Source organism: Cebidichthys violaceus, unplaced genomic scaffold, assembly GCF_023349555.1.
Source record: "Cebidichthys violaceus isolate CVI_PGR_0920_01 unplaced genomic scaffold, fCebVio1.0.p SCAF_5, whole genome shotgun sequence".
Lineage (NCBI taxonomy): Eukaryota > Metazoa > Chordata > Actinopteri > Perciformes > Stichaeidae > Cebidichthys > Cebidichthys violaceus.
The window spans coordinates 7,284,968-7,304,857 of NW_027176705.1; the positions used below are offsets into that span (position 1 = coordinate 7,284,968).

Below are 19,890 nucleotides of genomic sequence, written 5' to 3' on the forward strand. Positions count from 1 at the left end.
GACTTGACGATGGCTGCGACCACACCTGCATCCTGTAATGGCATTAAAGTCTCAAGCAGCTTCTTACCGTAAAAGTTCTTCTGCAGGTCTTTGAATACAGCCTTGCACATTTTTTTGGTACTCTTGGCAGAAGCCTTCAGCGATAGTGAGTATCTCTACTGTCTGTTTAACCAGTTTCAGAGGCAGTAGGATCGGCAGAATCAATGGGTGTTTGAGGTTGGTCCATGGTGACTACAGAGTTGTTCTTCTTCTCTTGGATTGTTGTTTATCTTTCCCATATACAATACTTGTACTTGGTTCTTGCATTTTATTTATTTATTTATATATATATATATATAAACATATATATATACATAAACATATATATATATATATATATATATATATATATTCTAAATACATAGATTTCTAGAAAGTGATGTCACTCTCTCTCACACACACACACACACACACACACACACACACACACACACACACACACACACACACACTGATAACATTGACTGACCATCACAGAGAAAGATAGACACACATTTTAGTTTGTTTCAGTATGGAAGCCACTGGACTTATGATCATGCTAATGACAACATTTGTTGTGTCAAGGCAAGGCCTGTCTTATTATTTCCAAAGCTGACAAACAAGAGACTGAAGCGACGATGGAAACTCCTCACCCTCGCCTACTGCTCTATATATTGACCACAGAAAACACTATCCAGAAAGAGAGCGCTCCTAACAGCAAATGTGTATCTACCAATTACTCTCTCCCTCTCTCTATTAAGCGAAGAGGGATATAGGTCAGGCCTGTCAGACTAAGGCTTCTGTCATCCCCCCCTCCCTGCCCTCCACTCTATGCGTCACTCCTTGCCTGAGGATAGAGGTCCCATAGCTTTCCATTAGGACCCTCAGTGAGTGTAGTGTATGTACAGCAGAGGCCCCCCCACCCCGTACTTACACATATTCCCACCCACCCACACCATTAGAGGGAAGAAGCACAAATAGTGTTAACTGCCTTTAGGGGGAGGGAAACACTAAGGCCAAAGGCAGGCTAATGTTCCTGTGAAACCCTCAGCTTCACTGTTCTATTGACTACTTCACAAAATATGTTTAAACAAGCAAAAATATACAAGTGTTACTGTTAGTGTTTAGAAATTCCAAGTCTCACTTATTTAATGAAATCCAGCAAAAGTTAAGTTTTGCCTTCTAAATAGTCTTTGTGCTGGGTTGTTTTTTTCTACCCTCTTTGATTAGTGGACTGTGAGTATTGACAGCCTGGTGTGTGTGATCATCACAACAAACTGACAGTAGGGAGCTCGATAGCCGTCCTACCAAGCCTCCAATACCATCTGTCTAGTATGGATCTCTGGAGGTTGACGCCTGTTGGCTTGGGATATGTACACACCACAAACCTCAAGGGCTGGCAGAACAGAGTTGGAGGAGGTGTAGCTACCCCACTTGAAGCTGTTCAGTCATCGTCACACACAGAATAGGGACCGGTACCCCCACTCATTTTCATGCTCTCTTTCTCTCTCTCTCTCTCTCTCTCTCTCTCTCTCTCTCTCTCTCTCACACACACACACACACACACACACACACACAGAGAAAAGTGTGATCAAACGCTACTGTGATGTCTTAATTAAGAAGTACTAACAGGCTTGATTAAAAGGAGAGAATTAAAGGATCCGTCAATGAAAGGAGCAATTCCCTTATCAGCTCACAGCAACACGAGTGGATGGGAGAAGAGGGAGGGTAAAGGAAAAGTAAAGGCAGAAAACAGAATGCATCAACAGAGCAACAATATGCAAAAGAGAGAAGGAGAACTGAGGCATGGCAGAATTCACACAGGAGTGTGACTGATATGTCTTAAGACTATGTTACTGACTAGCAAAATTTTGTGTGATAAAGACCACATAGGTTTTCATCAGTGACCTGGTGGTGTGTCTTTAGGATAAGGATATTTTTGTTTGCAGACAGCACTAAAAGAGACATTCCACTGTCTGAGTAATGCTGCAGAGTCTGACCCAAGTTTACTTTTGGGTCATGTTCTCTACCATGGATATGAAAACAAACAAACCAGGCCATTACCAGTGACGGGCGGTTCTCTTGCTCTCTTTACCCATACCTCCCGCTCTCCTCTTTCACGTGTCTCTGCGCTTTTAAAGGATTCAATTAACCTCAAATGAACTAAGGAATCAAGATAAAAAGATACTGCCTGTCTTCCCATCTGTGCCCCATATTCAACTATTCTCCACTCCAGTTCCCTCTTATCCCTTCTGCCCCCTCCAGTCATGTCTCATGTTTCTCTTGCTCAACTCCTATATTTTGTTTGTGGAACAGTTTTAGGAAATACAGTAGCTAGGGCAAGTATGAGGGCCCTGTCCTGAGTTAAATAATAAGAGTAACAATAATCATCACCAACCTCCCAAAGCAATACACTGATCAAAATGTTAATTTTAAAGAAAATAATGTTGCACAGTATGAAATTAAGTGTCAAACCTGACGTTAAAACTACTCAAATATTCATTGGATATCCAAATTACCCAGAAAATATTAGATTTTTTAATAAAAATCTGGAAATGTTGCTTGTTTGACTCATTGCTGGTTCTTGGTAAACATCTGAAAACAAGCCCAAGAGAATAAACATACAGCTACTGTTCATTGGCTTAACATAATGAGCACTTATCAGGGAAATTTGCTGAGCTAATTTTGCTGATTACATAAACGATACTTGGAACTCCACTAGTTTTACACATGAAAGTCTGTTTACATTCGTTATAGTACTACTGCATATGTACAAAAAAAGAAAAGAAAAGAAAGAAAAAGTTACAAAGAGTTTTTTGCCTCCAGAGGGAGCTGCACAAAGACTAATAAATTGCCTCAAGTGATCCGTTGAGTCTAAAGATTACAATTTAGAAAATGAAAGAAATCTTGGCGTACAGAGTTAGAAAGAAGTGAGCTTACCGGACGTATGTAGTCCACTCACCTCTGCTTAAGGCTAGAGGCTTGGATCTACATTAGCCGCTACTACATCTGAATGTCTGACTGGTTGAGGTGCAATGTGGGTAATGCAGGCACCAGGAACAAGGAAGAAGGTGTGAAAGGAAAAGGATGACAACTCTGGGTGTCCAACAAAGTTATAGGAGTGTAATGCCAAAAAAGGATTGTGAATAATTTGCTTTTCACTTTCACTGCCATTTGTTTAGATTACATATTGAAAATGCACAAATATTTTTACTTTAAATTACACAGAAAAGTGACACAGAGTTTCCTTTGCCACAGTAGTTACTCATATGAGCTACGTAATCAATCATGCCCATAAAACATTCGATCTTGAGCATGATATTTCAGATGTACGGCTACATACAGTAGCCACATCATGACAATACACTCCGCTCCCTGTTCTGTTACAGAGACAGCAGACGCACCTCAGCCCTGCTGACAGCCCACAGCCTGACTCTGTGGTGCTGCATAGCTCAGCACAGCTGTCTGTTGTCCGTTTCTTCCGATCTCTATCTCTTCCTGCCTCACTCCCAGCTTTGTGCCCACTCAGCATGATAATGATATACACCTCTGCCCGGTCATCTCTTTGAAACTCTGGTCTCCTGACACAACTCCAAGGATGACAGCAAAAGCAATGTACAGGATGTATGCGTATACTTCAAAAAATATGCAGCTCAAACTTTGATATGAGTGGAGTCTGGTCGAGCATAATTGTGACACTGGCCTCTCTCTCTCTCTCCTTGAGAACAAGAAATAAGCCAGATACTTGTAAATTAGGTGGTGTGAATCTTGTTAAGATTTATCCTAGTTAACATTACTTTAAATCATAAACATCTTGTCATCCAGCAGGGCTCGAGTCACATTAGTAAACAGTCAGAGCTCCCTCTATGGGGCAGTATCTTTAAAGGAGAACGCTAAGATTACTTGTGTCAGCATTTCAGCTGAAGACTGGCACCGTGTTGACACGCAGCAGATGAATATTAAACCTTGAGAAACAAAGATGTGCTTGAAGCAAAACTCTGCATAAATATTTGTCATATGCACACACACACAGACGCTCCCAGAATCTTAAGCATCCCTCCCAGCAGGCACAATCACACTCAGGCAGATAATTCAGTGTCACAGGGAGCCTTGTCTCTGACCCTCTGGCCCCCTCCAGACAGAGGAAGCAGCTGGACAGGGACCCACGGCTGCCTGGAACTCACTTCCCCTCGGGAGCTCGAAAGAGAAGAGTCCCTTTCTGCCTTGGAGAATGACCAGCTGAGCTTCCAAAGCTCAGTATGTGGATGTGCTGTTATGTCCCTGTATCCAGGAAGGTCTGAGGAGGATGAGCAGGCCTTAGAAGAGGGCAGCAGTGCAGGGCTTTTTTTAGTGAGAGGAAGCAAAATGATAAATAATATAGTTTTTCCTGTTTGTGCTTATGTTAGAACATTACCTGCTGTCCAGGGGTGGAAACTGCTTTACTTAGACTAGTACATTTTAGCTTCAGCTTATTCCAATTTTTGATTTAATTATTTTGGATACAAAACAAAGATACACAGCTAGTACAGCAATGCTCCCTTTTTCTTCACACTACTGCCACATTACTTCCACTGTTAAGTCTTTGTCATACACATGGTCTCTTGTAAAAATCCACTTAGAGACCTGGTTAAATGTATATATGACCAAAAGTTTCTCTAAAGTAGCTATGTTTACCAAGTTTTTCTTTGTCCTTTACCCTGATAAGAGAAACCACGTCTATATATGACGTGTGGTTACTACAGAAAGCTGACAATAATGCTGTGTCTTAAGTGCATGTAACATACTGGGTGTGAGACTCTGAACACAACACACACGCACACGCACGCACGCACGCACGCACACACACACACACACACACACACACACACACACACACACACACACACGCTGTTTTGAGTGGTGAGTGAGGCTCTTACTAAGTGCGTATTAATATTGTATGGTTAAATGGGAAATGTTAACATTTTTTCAATTGCCCTGGCAGCCTAATTAAATATTAAACAATAAGAGAGCTTTTGTTTTACCATAATACAAAGAAAGGGTAAACATGAAATTAATATTTTTTTTAAGGGAATGAGACATGTCTTTCCCGAAGTCATAGTTTATAGATTTAGACAGATATCTCTGTTTAAAACACATGTACATCTGTTTTGTTAATATGTGGTTTAGGTGAATTTTAGAGCAAATTAAACTCAGCAGTTAAGTTCAACCACAGGTAACCATCCCAGTGAATCTTAGGTATGATTTGGTCTCTAATGTGTTGAACTTATTTATTTGTGTGTCTTATTACTTAATGATCATGATTCCCAACATGAACCTTGTGTATTGCCACTGCCCACTCTCTGCCATTAGCAGTTCCACAGAGACAAAGCTCCACGCGCTGTTCGTATAGTGCTGCACAGCTACCAGCCTGTCCCAGATGACAGAATCTTGTCAGTTATAAAACACTAAAATAAATGTATAACTGAAGCATGTATGATTGCATGGTGCTGATCACATCAGCATGATTAAAGAATAACCATGTTTTAAAATAAAACAAATCTAAATAAATATTAACTTTATTCAAAAATGATTGAAAACAAAGTAACGTACTGTACAAACAAAGTGAATGAGTCAGTCTGAGTCACTCTGAGTCTTAATGATCCGTCGGGTCGGGCTTTCACTGAGGGTCCCAAAACTATGCGGTGGCCAGAGCTGTGTGGGACAAAGGGTAAAGAGAAACAATGGGTTAAGAGAGAGGTAAGCCTCACAAGACTTCTAACCATTATGTGCAACACTTTATCTCACTTATTGACACATTTACTGATATGGCTTTTAATGAAGCATTTGATTTCATAAGAGATCTTATTAGTTCATCAGCTGTCGCAATAGGGCCTCCAGTGGAGTGCCGCTGTCCAATCAGATGGACAGAAGGTTGGCTGACCTGTTTCCAGGGTCGTGGTTGCTATGACATCCAGTGACATGACAACACAGCAGAATGGAAAGCTAGACAATATGTTGTCCAGGCTTTGGTCAATCAGACACACTTGCTTTGAACTTCCAACTGACTCGCGTCTCTGAATTGTGCTTAAAAATGGCCATACCAGACTAACGATAGGCCGAATGAAGAAGAAAAAAAAACTCAACACCTAAGTCGGATAGAACCCATATATGAGAGATTTAATCAAAACTAAATTCCTGATTTTGCAAAAGAACACATTTTGTTAAAAAATAAAATCCATAACAAGACACCTCCTCTGTTACCTTTAAGCAAACACGCCCTCGGATGAGGGCATAGGGAATCGGGCCATAGCTCCTTGAGTCATTGGAATTCCTAAGGTTATCCCCTTCTAGCCATACATGGCCTTTTGGAACCTAAACACATCACCACGCACACATGGAGAGAGGGCAAAAAAAATGGTTAACATGTAGGAATCAGATAGATATCAGATCTCTGAAATTGCAGCACAACTCAACTATAACATGTAAAAGTGAGTGGCTCTATGATGTAGTGAGAATCTACCTTAACCCCACCCCCTACCCCCAGCAAGCCGCCTCAGCCGTCCCTCCCTCCTCAGCCTATCTTAACATCAACCTGCCTGTCCCTCTTTAACCCTGAACCGTCTTAGGAGAGGGGTCATGGGTAACAGGCAAGGTCGGGGGGGATTTAGAACAACTTCAAACGGGGTCATTAGGCTGTTGGCTGAGATCTGTGCCCCTCTTACCCAGGGAGGGCAAAGCAAGAGAGGGGCCTGAGATAGCTGGGCAGAGAGAGAGAGAGAGAGAAAGAGCAAGAGGGAGGAAAAAAAGGGAGATAGAGAGGGCTAAGCTGCGGCTAGCAGCAGTGTCCAAGGGTCTCCACCGTAGTCCGACCTGCCAGTGGGGCGGTTATCCAAGCGGGCTCTAATTCACAGTGACACCAATTATGATTAATCTCATCACTTTAGGAGAGTAGGCTTGTCAAGGCCCTAATTAAGTGCGCTGTCCCCCCTATATGTGCAGACAGGATCAACAACACATTATATTGTCATAATGGGCATCACAATCCACGAGTCTATTTTTGTGTTGCCTAACTTTTTAACGGCAAAAGTCTTCTGGGGGAAAGAGAAAAACATGAATAAAGAAACAGAATATTATCCACAAAGAAGTGACGTCACGTCTTCGCCTATGCTCGTATTTCTTAGTCCCATCACCCTACTCGCTGATTATAGTCTTCGGTCCTGCTGTGGGATGCTGCATTTCGTTTCATATTCGATAATTGAGACAGATGATGTGACATAATCACGAGCCAGTGACATGTTGACCTAACATGAGGTAAACAACTCACTAAATAACGACGACGCAAATGAATATCATTAAAGGAGTCATCTGAGAACCATATGTCAGCATGCTGGATTCCCACCATTACACCTCATTAACATGGTAACATATGTTGGCTCCCAAGCACAAGAAAAAGAAACACCAACGTTTGTCATCTGCCAAACCAGAACTCCCCTTGTCTCCTCATCTTCTATAAAAAATAAGCATCATCTTCATTGTGCTCATCCATAAAAACGTAGAGAATTGATGAAGAAATTCCAAGCGGCTATCCAGAATTTGGTGAAACCACAGCACACACAAACTTCACTTCTGATATATTTAGGATCCAGTCTGAGTAATACCACAATGAAGGTCAATCAATCTGATCGACAACAGCTAAAATAAGCACATAAATTTGAGTCCCGTAAAATAAATGACCTCAAAAGAGAAACCAGAGCCAGGGTAAAGACAAAAGTACTTCAGGGATCAACCAAGTAGTATTTCAGAAAACTCAGAAAGTGAAGAGGTCTGAAACTTGACCTGCTGTACTGTGGCCAGTATGAGGACAAAAGCTTAGCATATCACTTTTTGCAAGTTGCAGGTGTGTGAAAAAAAGGGGGGGGGGGGGGGGGGGTAAGTCAAAGGCGATGCTCTGAAATAAAACTACGTTGATCCAAAGCAGGGGTATAGCGCACCATCCTTCACTCAAATACAACTACTGTTTAAGGCACCTGTAAATAACCACAAAGCAATTAGCGTCACTTATTTTTTTGCATGCACATAAAAGGTTGTGTTTCGGAAGTTTCTCTGTAGACAGGGCAGTGTGGAAATACCCAAGTCATTCCTTAGTTTGGCACATACACAGTATAAACATGTGGTTTTGACTGTCATCAACAGATGTTTCCAACCACAATGATTTCAAAAGATCCAGGTAGGCCTAACACAGAGTTTTAGTATTAGGATGTGGAGTCACTTTGATCCGCTCTGCTGGCGGCTCTGGTATGATGGATGGCAGAAATTGCACCTGTCCCGCGGTTGTAGGCTTGGTTGAAGCGAGGCATTGTGTACCTGTCAGAGACGTGTCGAGAGGTACTGAAACTGGAGATCTCCTCACGGTGGAGGTGTGTTGTTTAACAGCCACACCATTACGGGGCTCATTATGTTAACATGATTGAGGTGGTGAATTATGTTCAGCTTAAATACATACAGGCTTATAGAGTTCATCTTTCACCATATTGCTCTGTCTATCTTCACTGAAAAGAAGAGAACGTATGGGGACATTTCATCTCTCTCTGTCCACCTCTCTCTTTACCTCGCTTTGCTGTAATATTAGGGATCAAGTGTCATTGTTTTGACACAATAGCTCAGACACAGAAATTATTCCTAAAAGGTGACAGGGCAATTAGTCCACTGCTGGAAAAAGATGTGATGACAGGATCTACCACTGCCTTCCAAAATCTTCCTCTTTACAGGTCCACCCATAATGCCTCACACCATCCTAACAGTCACACACAAACACATACATCCTCTGGGGGGGAAAAATTCCCTAAGGGAGCCCAAAGATTTATGTTAACAGTGGGTATTTTCACAGATACCTCAAATAATGTCACATAAAGCCGGTAATTTGGCTCCTGAGAGTTAAAAAATAAAGCATATATTAGGCTGCATGATATTAAAAATAATTGCTGAGTGCCAATCACCTTTGTAAAGTTATTATTAGTTAAGCCCATTAAAAATAATTGCTGAGTGCCAATCACCTTTGTAAAGTTATTATTAGTTAAGCCCAGTGGTTATTTCAAGCTTCTGACCTGCTTTGTTTGTGATGCTGACAAATGTTTAGAGTAGCATAGTATTACAAATACACATGCAAAACTTGACAAAAAATAAGACAGTGTCATTTACTTGTGCCTAAAAATTGTCCCTCCCCGAAAACGAAAAAAAATCATAAACTCCATCAATATTTTTTCTCGCACTAATTCCTGCTGTGAGCACGACTCCTGTCATCCACCAAATACCTAAAAAAATCCAGGTCCATTTGTTGTAACTCATCTTTGAGGCTTGCAAATATCTCTTTCAGCCCTGAAACACATATTTGTAATCTTACTGCATTTGAAAAACAATGATTTGATGGGTCAAATACAATGCAACACTGTTAGGAATCAATACTTTATCAAACTAAGCAGTTTTACGTTTTCAATGAGCACTGTTTGAGCTGAAGCAGTGCAGAAACAAAAGCAGTCTGATGTGACAGTTGTGACATTCAATGTGTTGTTCTAACTGATTATTCTGCTGCAATTTTGTAAACAACTAATTGTTTCAATTGAGGAGGAATTGATAATTGCAGCCCTATTCAAAACAAAAGAGATGGATTAAACTGTTCTATTAACAACATGCATTGACTGAACAGAGGCCCTTGTATTATATCATACAACACACTTTTGTATATTGTCGCTACTATGAATATTATCTGTGTGAACTGTAATTATTTATAGTGTTTTAAACCTGAAGTTGATTTGAGTCAAGAAGTAAACACAGGCAAACAGAGTGATGTGTTTATTCTGGTATGATCTCCTCTTTTGAGTTAAAAACTTAAATTTTATACTGGATGAAGCTACACAATTCCAAAATTCCTGTAAGACAACGTCAACTGAGATTTGAGTTCATAAGCAAAACCATACCTTTAGAATTAGTGTAAGTAACCCTGATTTGTGGAACTATAACACATAACACACTAAACATATTCATAATGAGTGGGGAGCAGATCCCCATGGACTTTAGACAACAGATTAATGAACTGACAGCTTTGAAGAATTACAAAGTGGCCTGAAACATACCATCAAGATATTGTCATGTATTGATTGGTTTTGAGATATAACTGAAGGAGCATCCATAATGAAGTCGATAAGTTTTATCCTGAGCTTGATGAACAAACCAAAAATATAGTAGCTGTCCACCGAGCGGGAAGTTTAAAAATGGCTCAAAATTGATCATCTGTCTTTACATACATGGATCACGAATCACAACACAATGATGTCACCTATTACAAGTTCAGTCCCCTGTATGTGTGGGTGAAGCTAGTAGAAGAGGAAACCTCTTTATTTTCCATTTCATATGTTGAATGACACTTACAGGCTTGACCTTATGCTATGTTTTGCTGAACTTATTCAACAGTCTGCCCATAGTTTATAAAATACACATAAAATTCAAAAACATGCAACACGCAACATGCAACGCAACCTTTGGTTTGTGGACAGATTCGCACACACATACACCCACACACCCACACACACACACACACCTCCGCCCACCCATCAGTCTGTCCATTCGGCTGGCACTAACTCTAACAGGCTTCAGAGAGATTGCAGGCCTGAGCTGTGGGCGTTGGGGAGAGTAGTAATAGAAAAGCAATGACAGTGGTTTCAGCAGCAGAACCCCCTGCTCACTCTCTGGTTTTATCACTGTTCTGGGGAAATATAGGTGTTGTCAAAAGCTGATATTTTGACCAATGACACAAAATGGATGTGTGCGGTCTAAAATGTAAACAACGATGATAGTCTATAAGACTGCGGTACACAGACACAAAGAAAACCAAAGACAAGCTGAGAGACGGTTTTGCATTATGCATAGAGATTCTGTTTGTCATTTTACAGTGAAACAAACTATCAAGAATTTTGTTGTAAATTCATTCTTCCTTCATTCTCTATTTTACTTTATCTTTTTAACCTTTTCCTCTTCCAAAGAGACTCTATAAATGATACATGAAACCTTCCATGTTAAAGCAAGTAATCACAGGATGTATAAGAAATGTAAACATACTCACATATGTGTGGGCCTTGAACAGATCTGATGGGGAACTCGTGCAGACCTTGTCACCCTCCAGTCCAATAACCCTTTTACAAATGTTCATACTTGGGTCAAATGGACTCTTTGCAATTACTATATCACCCCTGAAAAAAAAAAGATATATATCTTGTTTTATCTATTTGTAGTAAATTGCTTCCATTGTTTGAGAAACAAACAAAAACAATTAGTGAATCAAGAAAAGTAAATTGTGAAATGTATCTTCATATGGATCCACTACGGGCACCTACTTTTGTATTTTGTAAAGCTGACGACTCATCCGCTCAGAGAAGACAATATCATGGTTGACAATAGTTGGCTCCATGGATGGACCTGAACACTGAAGCAACAAGAAAAACAATTATTATTTACTGTGCACAGCTGAGTAAACTCAATTTTAGAACAATAATTATCAATCATAAATTCTGGAATCTTAATAATACACACCACCACAAATTCTCCAATGTATTCGAAGGCACAGTGTGCAATGCAGCCATACTGGACTGTGTAGCCCACAAACCCGAAAGTCTTCCCCAGCACACTGCGGAACATCTCCACCTACAGCACAAAACACAACCACAGGTTACTGCACAATGTCGGTGAACATAGTTATCATATGCTCTATAATACAGCAGTGAGGGAAGGATTTAATGTTTGATCCATTTATGGTAAGCTTATGTCTTTTGCAGGATTTCTAAAAACAAAAGCCGTTTGGGGTTTAATTTCCGAAGGTGTGGACAAGGTTGTCACAGTTGGCCTACTGCTAAGATGGCACATTCCCTGGTGTTTCATTCTCAGAGGCTGAGCGGCCAGTTCACACCAGAAAACTGCCCTGAACTTTGATCCTGTGTAGGATGGCCCAATCAACACCTTGCGCTCAGGTGATGGACAAACACAGAGGCTGTGACACATCCAGCCAAGCAGCTCAGCAACGTCTGCAGCTAGTCCCTGACACTGTGCTGCCTCCACTACCACCACAATCATTAGAGCAGTTATCAACTTCTGTCAACACCATAGAAACACAGAGACACCCCCAGCAACCCTCCACCCGCCCTCAAACAAATGCACACAAGGACTACCTGTGTGTCTTCTGAGCAAACATCCCAGCCGCACTCAGGTTATTGACTTTTACTAAAGCTGCAACCTGTTGGATGGACAGAAGAAAGTAAGTCAATCTTTACACACTGCCGTGCACAGTGTGTACACAGGCACACCTACACAAATACACACACACACACACACACACACACACACACACACACACACACACACACACACACAAACAAAAACACACACACACACACACAAACAGATTGAAACTGTATGTTTTTGAAAAGAACAGATATACAGCTTGGCTTAGGGGAAAGTCTATACTTGAAACATTTTTAGTTCAGGCCGCTGTCCTGCCAGTCCACCACAGGGTAAAGAAATCCTTTTCTCCGTCTCCCTTATTCCTTCTGTCTCTTTCCCTCTTTCTCTCTCCATGTCTTCTCTCCCTCCCAGGGTATTATTAACAAAAGCAAGTAGAGCGGAAACCAAAGCCCCAAATCCTCAGAGCTCTGAGAATGACTTCCCAAAGATGGACACGGATTAGACCCCCAATTTCTCCCTTGCCCCACCACCTCCACCTCCCTTTCTCCCCAGGTCCCCAACAGACCGGGTGTCAGGTGGCTCTCCCAGCCCTGCCAAAGGTGTTACCCCTAATCCCATTACCCCCCTCTGCTCTGTTCACACACACACACACACACACACACACACACACACACACACACACACACACACACACACACACACACACACACACACACACACACACACACACACACAATTAAACACTCTATCTATTCTTTCATCCCTAGCACGGTTTGTCTCTTTGGCCCATTCACCATCCTCTCTGATCCAAAAAAGACCAACTCCATCCTTTCACCTCCCTGTGTGCTGCAACTCCACTCTTCTCCCCATGTCCTGATCACCCCTGGCAACCCTCTTCTTTTTGCCGCCACTGTGAATAACGGCACTCGAGTGAGTGAAGGGGGAAACATATACGTTCAGCACAGGGCCGAAATGAAGTGCCCCTTTCCAGGGTTATTCTGCACTGGTCTCTTGCTCTGTTCAACAGGAACTGTAAAGTCAGTCCTCCCACAGCTGGTACAACGACACCTCTGGCCCGATAATTCCTCTATTGGGAAGCAAGCGGTTTAAAGTTTAATGTGAATCTCTAGGTCTGCACTAAGGCGGCATGTTCAGCTCTATTTGTCTTGCCCTCAGCTTCCTCCACCAGCATCTCTGTCATTGCGGTACTGTAATGCACCCTCAGACATGATCTCACATGGGCTCTTCCTTCTGCTAGGCTGGGGATCAGGAATCTTTGCTCGCACTCATTCGCAAAGCACAGTGGACAGCCTCCCTTACAGCTGCCCTCATATCTCTGTTTCAGATCCCCCCCATTTCGACCTGCATTCATCATAGGTAGGGATTAAGGGACTTTGCATAACAAGATCACACGGCCAGTGACTGATATCAAGAGAGTCCATATGCAGCCGCCTGGTTTTCTGAGGCACCCTCTGTCATTGATAGTGTGTGCCTGTGTGTGTGCGCATGTGGTGTGACTGTGCACAGACAAAAGCATTACTTATGTGTTTCATAGAAAGTGTATATGAGCTGCAGTGACTCCTCTGGGATTCAGAATGAGGTGGACATCCACAGAGACCTCTGATTGGATCTCTAATACCTCTTACTCCCCTGAGCAAAGAGCCAGGCAACCAACACTATCTCTTGCCCCTAATACCCAGCACATGTGTGTGTTGGGGAGCGCAAACATTAATTGAATGCAGTATTACAGCTGTAAATTAACTCAAAGTCTCTCTGTTAATCCGGGATTACACACCAAACATGTTCATGGGAAAACAAAGAAAGTCAGCGCAGCCCTCTCTGCAGAACCATCTGTGACCACCGACCTCCCGTGGCACAGCGCTACAGTGGGGCAAAGAGGGGGATCCCAAATGAATAGCTGCGGATGGAAACACCTCATTGTGTGTTTAACTCTGTGATCCTCTTACTGAGGGAGGCCAGTTCACTCAGGGCAGAGCAATCACAAGTAGATGAATGATTTTTTTATGTTTTCTGAGCATAAAGTGCAGCAATAATGGGGATGTGTCGATCAAGCTGTCAAAAGCACTTTATGTGTACAATTTCAGACAAAAATAAAATGTGGACGAAGTGCATTTCTGCTGTCTGCATTGAAGAGGCTTCCCGAGCATCGCTATGACAGACAGATCCACGAGAAAATGGATATAGTGTCTAAAAAGTTGACCTTGGATATGTTGTCAAGTTTAGGTAAATTGCCTGCAACGATAATTACTTTATTGACTTATCTTACAATATATGGACATGACCTTGATCGTGTTTATACAAGAATGTCACCAACATTTTAGCCAACATGACTCCAGAATAAACAGCAGGGTTTTCCCTACCATTATAAATCCAATGTATTTATTTTTTTGGTTGTGTGGTTTATTTTATTATTTCTTTCACATTCCAATTCTAATGTCTGAATATTAGGAAATAAAAAGTTCACTGCTCTATGAAAGGGTGTACTTTTATTATTATATTACATTATCATTATATCAGTGGCATCGAAATAGTCTTAAAATTACAATAATATCGTCCATCGCAAATATTTCTGGTAAAATATGTCATCCAACAAAAGTATTTTTTGTGAAAAGCCTAATTGTCATATAATAAAGAATGGTGGTGTCAAGATGCATCAACACATACGTATGAAATGTCATAAATGATGTGATTTATAGATAAAGACACCATTAACAATGTCATTGATATTTCTATAAAAATGTATTTTTGGATTGTAAAAAATTCCAGCTTCAAATAAGCATGAAAAAAAATGTGAATGTACATTTTTCTGACCAATATTATGCTGGCAGTTCCATTGCGTTTTGCTGAGTATCATAAAAATATTCAGGTGGAAACTCAGTTAATGTAGGAACAGCAAACAAAAGACAATGTAGCGAAGGGGAAGTTAATAACAGCACACTGACATTGATACCTGATTATACAAACATTATTGACGCCATAAGGAAATATTTGAAAAGGAATTACCGCTACTGGTCTCAAGAGGTTTGAACCTGCCACTGGCTGAGTAGTGTTAATTGATAAACATGGCAAGTCTATTAAAACCACAAAGAGAATCACAATCGAAACAGCACATAAGGGCCTTGCAGCGGACTCCTTACACAACTAAATTAGGAAAACATGGGCTGAGAGAGAGCTGGGCAACAGGGGGGCTAAGAGGCTTACAAGCCCCTTGTCAGATATTCCTTTTCTCCCTGAGGATCCCAGATGGAAGGGAGTCTGGAGGAGCAGGCACAAGAGAAGGGGACGGATCCTACCTCTGATGTCTTCCTCTGGGCAGCAGAAGGCAGAGGAAGGAGGGGCATTAGTCCTGTTGCGCAGAGCTTGATTTGATCTTAATGTGATCTATAAAAAGGAGGTTTGGCAACCAGGGGGGTCTGTTTCAACTATCAGTCCAATCAGAGATAATCCTGCTGATTCAGACACAGACACCTGGCTGGATGGAGAGTGACAGATGTAAAAGTCTCAGTGACAGAATACTATGTCTAGCCCCCATCTCTTCTAAGTCTGGCTTCTATTAGAGGCTTAATTGAAGCAACTGATCTCCATATTGCTCTTTTCATTGTTGCTAACGGCAACATAGCCGCGAAACAGCTGAGTGAGGTTACTATTTGAAGAGCCGAGGGTTTAAACCTACAATCAATGGGTCAGCCAGAGCAAATAATAGCCAAGTGATATGAATACAACTGCTATGAATTGAATAGGAAGTGTGGGTTGACAGAGTCCCCAGCCAATTACATAGAATGGAAAAATCAGCCACTAAGCCTTATTGTATTGACCACAAGCGAATGCATGGTGCTGGCCTGGTGCTGAGAGAATATGAGAGATCTTATCTGGTGTTGTATCAGATTCACAAAGGAGTTTGTGTTTTGCACTCGCCTGCTCCCGACAAAGCCTGATATATTTCAACACTAGCTCATGACAGACCGCTCAACCTAAAAGCAAACCTATGATTTTCAAGAATGTGACTTAGTTTTATTCTAAATTAAATATACTTTTCAAGCTAAATATGGCTTGTTGTATTTCATGCCATATCAGCAAAAAAGGAAATCAAAAATAATGCTATTCAAAATATGGGACAAAATGGAAAAGTCCAATCTTTAGACAAAATTAGCTGCGTACAAAACCCATCCTACCCTTATTGTAGTTGTGCCCTTAGAATATAACTTCACTTTCAACACTAACAAAATAAATATGGTCCATGTTGATGATAATCTTGCATCCCCCGGACACGAGAAGTGTACCGCTTCTTGCTGTTCCACACTGATGGCAGAATTACACAGAAGAAACCAAAACAATCTGACCAGGAAAGGTCTGACATGTTATGACTGCTGCCATTATATAGCTCAATCTGATACAGAGACTGATAAAACTGACAAAAACACTACAGAAAAACATGTACAGATGACACATTGAAAAGGGGGGAAATTATGTTATTTTTGTACATTTAGGTTTCTGTATTTACACTTCCACAGACTGAATTGTGCTACAGAGCCCACAGGTTAAATTGGGATCTGAGACAATTGGAAATAAGGTGACTGTGCCGAGAACAAAAGTTTCCACAACAATGTACTCCTACATCCTGCACGTTTTACTGCTGAAGCAGGCTCTCCTCCATCTGAGATGCAGGTCAGGCAGTACATCTTATTTGTCTCATATAGGCTTTCCACAATGCCCAGTGTTGTCAGTCATGATATATTCCCTTGGTCTCCTGTCAGCACATATAAATCTCAACAGTACTGTCAAAACAGCAGGACTGCCTCTGCTGAGAGCATTCGTAAAGTGAGCAGTTGGGCTATTGCCTCCTCTGGAGCCTTACAGTGTCCTGTGATCGTGTGTTGCCTCTGGCCTCTCTCTGCCTCACAAAGCTTTTTTTACAGCTGTCTTAAGGATTACACTGATCACTCATAAGTCGGCCAGTTTAATAAGTGGACATTATACAGTACAATAGAAACTGGCCTTTCCCCTTCCAGTTTGTCTGATCTGACAGAACATTCAGAGTTCTTGATATATATGTGAGATAGGTTTTCATCGTCAGCAGGCCTTTCTGACAGCAGACATTTTGACTTGTTATATTAGGAAAATACCAGGTGTTACTTAAAAATAAGGATGGCTCCGTTCTATTCAAGTGTTCCATGACAGTGAGAGAGTGACCCTGTATCCAAAGCAGCTTAATGAATATCCATCATTTATTTTAATATTTACCTAGGCTTTTCCTTCTGTGGCATGTCAAAATGTCTTCTATGAAGTCTATTAGCTGCTGAGCAGAGCGCTGATTTAAACATTACACATTTTAGTGCTGAACCTCCTTTGTACACTCATATACCAGCTCAAAGTATTTTAGTTTTTATTAATGTTGGAGACTTCAGCATACAGAAGAGAAGTCACATGAAATCCAAAATAAATCATCAACATTATTAAAAATATCAGAATGTATTGTGGACCACTCAAAATCTATATCAAACATTGTATGAAATGAAATTACTGCCCTTAAATACAACTTGTTTAACAATGGAAAATCTAATATATCTTTGTTGTGTATTTGAAATAGAAAATTGGAACAGATGTTTCCCATTTCAAGAAGACTACAACTGGATCTTAAATGCTCCACTTTATTACTATGTTTTAGGAAAACTACCAGTAACATGAATGCGTTTAAAAAGGCAGCAGTTCATCACCAGGTTAGCCGAATTGGTTTAGATCAGATTAGGCAGGAATACGCTATGTTGTTATCAACTTGAAGTCTAGTGCTCAATAACCTGTGATGATAACTCACAACTTTTAAGCTAAGAGTGTCATTCAGAAGCTGCTGGTGCTCACCACGTCTATCCACAGCTATTCTTGAGCTGCAGTGTTTTCCTACTTAATGCACGGACCACGTTCCTCCTCTCACCTTTACACCTGCTGAGCCAAAATTGAATGTGATCAGGGAAGTGAGGCACAGGCGTTTTACATTTACATTCACTGTCAGATTAGAATGACTACAGTCTATACATCCAGAAATGGACATACATAACAATTTACATACAGCTGATCCCATGTGCAAAGGCACATGAAGCTGATGCACTTGTACAACTGCAATCAATGATCCATTTATTACATCACATTACATAACACCTACCCTGTCCTAAGGATGTGAATTAGTAGACTGACAGATTAATGTATCTTGTTTGCACAAAGGTCATGCATTTCCAGGCAATACAGTAGAATAAAATAGAATAGAATAGAGCTGGCATAATTGATCGATGGAGCTTATGTGATATAGTCTCTTGATACGCTGTGGCTAATGTCACAATATACCCCTTTGCCATTTGACAGCAATACACTGGAACAAAGCATTTCTGTTTACATTTGTCATACTATAATAATTTGCATTTTTTTTTTTGCTCTGTTAAATACACTAGTTTTGATATGTTTATATATTATATGTTTATGTATAGTTATATATAGGAAATATTGTAAAGTCAAATTGTGTCTAATATTCTTTTAGCAGTTATGGCTGCTTTACATACGCGTGAGTAATGTCACCTTTACACGTCTCTATCTACGATAAAAGTCGTATTGTGGCGTGATATACCATGCATCCTTTAAACAGCTTGTTCCTCTGGCATGCAACAATTATCTGTTTTGATATTGGTTAATTGTACTCTGGCTGCTAAGCAAGATATGAGCTGTAATGGTAAACGAAGGGACTGATTCTACTATAAAGTTATGCAATGAACCAACAAGGTCATGGCGATACAAGCCCGTGCATTAGGTGACTCGTGTAGGCACAGAATAGCTGCTGGCATACACATAAACTCACATATATGTAAACAGGATAAAGATATAACCAGCGACTTTAGCTTTACTCACCTACTAACTGAGTGATTCAATGCTCCAACCATGCATCTACCACAACAAACTCCGTTTGACAGCTTCCGCACACGGCCCCGTAACAATCGCTGTCCTCATTGGTCGAGCGCCACCAAAGTCTTTTCTGATTGGACAACGCGCTCCAAAACAGTAGCAGGCGTCCCCCACGTTACAAGCAGTATGGCAGCCCCCATGAGCGCTGTGGGGAAACCCTCCGCTGAGCGATCGCCGTTCAATACTACGAGTTTTCAGAAGAAAACGAGGACCAAGTTAATCTCCATACCTGGTACCAGACCATCGGTTCAGAATGGACAACTCTTAGTGTCGACCGGTGTCACGTCTCTCGACTATCTACTCGGTCAGTCTGCTGTTATAGCTACAGCTACACAGGCTAACGGTGTATCTCAACGTTAGGTTTACTAGATAATTAGTGATTCATTCAATAAGTTAATGTGCAATTAAGATGATGCCAACAATGAAGCATTCTCTACTTTGTTTGATTTAAGCCAAGGACCAAAATAGTCCCAAAAACATTTGATATCACTGTTTAATCTGTTTGATATGCATGTCCATGTATCATCATTATAAAATCAAATGTCTTCATAGAATTGGCATCATATGTTTTAGTACCAGGGCTGTCAATATCCACATAATCGATGTCGGCATGATAACGTCTTCATGTTGTTATAATTCATAAAATTAGAGAGCAAAAGTTGTGTATCACAACTTGACATAATTGTTTTGCTACGAGCT

At 41.0% G+C, this 19,890-nt stretch overlaps 2 protein-coding genes across 5 annotated transcripts in view; one reads left to right on the top strand and one right to left on the bottom strand.

Moving 5' to 3' along the window:
- Positions 1-5,555: 5,555 nt before the first annotated feature.
- immp1l (inner mitochondrial membrane peptidase subunit 1) lies at positions 5,556-19,211 on the bottom strand. Of its 4 annotated transcripts, XM_068730750.1 has the most exons (8): positions 19,138-19,183; positions 18,103-18,183; positions 12,213-12,277; positions 11,581-11,691; positions 11,385-11,473; positions 11,114-11,240; positions 6,259-6,369; positions 5,556-5,709 (listed from the first exon to the last, which is right to left on the bottom strand). In XM_068730750.1, the coding sequence occupies exons 4-8, from the start codon at positions 11,683-11,685 to the stop codon at positions 5,629-5,631; spliced, it is 513 nt and encodes a 170-aa protein (XP_068586851.1). In that variant the 5' UTR covers positions 11,686-11,691; positions 12,213-12,277; positions 18,103-18,183; positions 19,138-19,183; the 3' UTR covers positions 5,556-5,628. The 4 variants fall into 4 exon arrangements, with proteins under 4 accessions (XP_068586851.1, XP_068586853.1, XP_068586852.1 ...); XM_068730752.1 differs by lacking the exon at positions 12,213-12,277; XM_068730751.1 differs by lacking the exon at positions 18,103-18,183 and having other exon boundaries at positions 19,138-19,165.
- A 100-nt stretch (positions 19,212-19,311) lies between these two features.
- Positions 19,312-19,890, top strand: part of elp4 (elongator acetyltransferase complex subunit 4) — a 51,002-nt gene continuing 50,423 nt past the window's right edge. Inside the window, exon 1 of the mRNA XM_068730505.1 lies at positions 19,312-19,495. Coding sequence (XP_068586606.1) covers positions 19,318-19,495 — 178 coding nt within the window. The 5' untranslated portion in view covers positions 19,312-19,317. The remainder of the gene's footprint in view (positions 19,496-19,890) is intronic.

Coding starts and splice junctions, on each gene's coding strand:
- immp1l (XM_068730749.1), bottom strand. CDS start 11,685: ATGTTCCGCAGTGTGCTGGGGAAGACTTTCGGGTTTGTGGGCTACACA. Junction 11,474..11,580: donor ACATTGGAGAATTTGTGGTG/GTGTGTATTATT, acceptor TTGTTGCTTCAG/TGTTCAGGTCCATCCATGGA. Junction 11,241..11,384: donor CAGCTTTACAAAATACAAAA/GTAGGTGCCCGT, acceptor TTTTTTTTTCAG/GGGTGATATAGTAATTGCAA.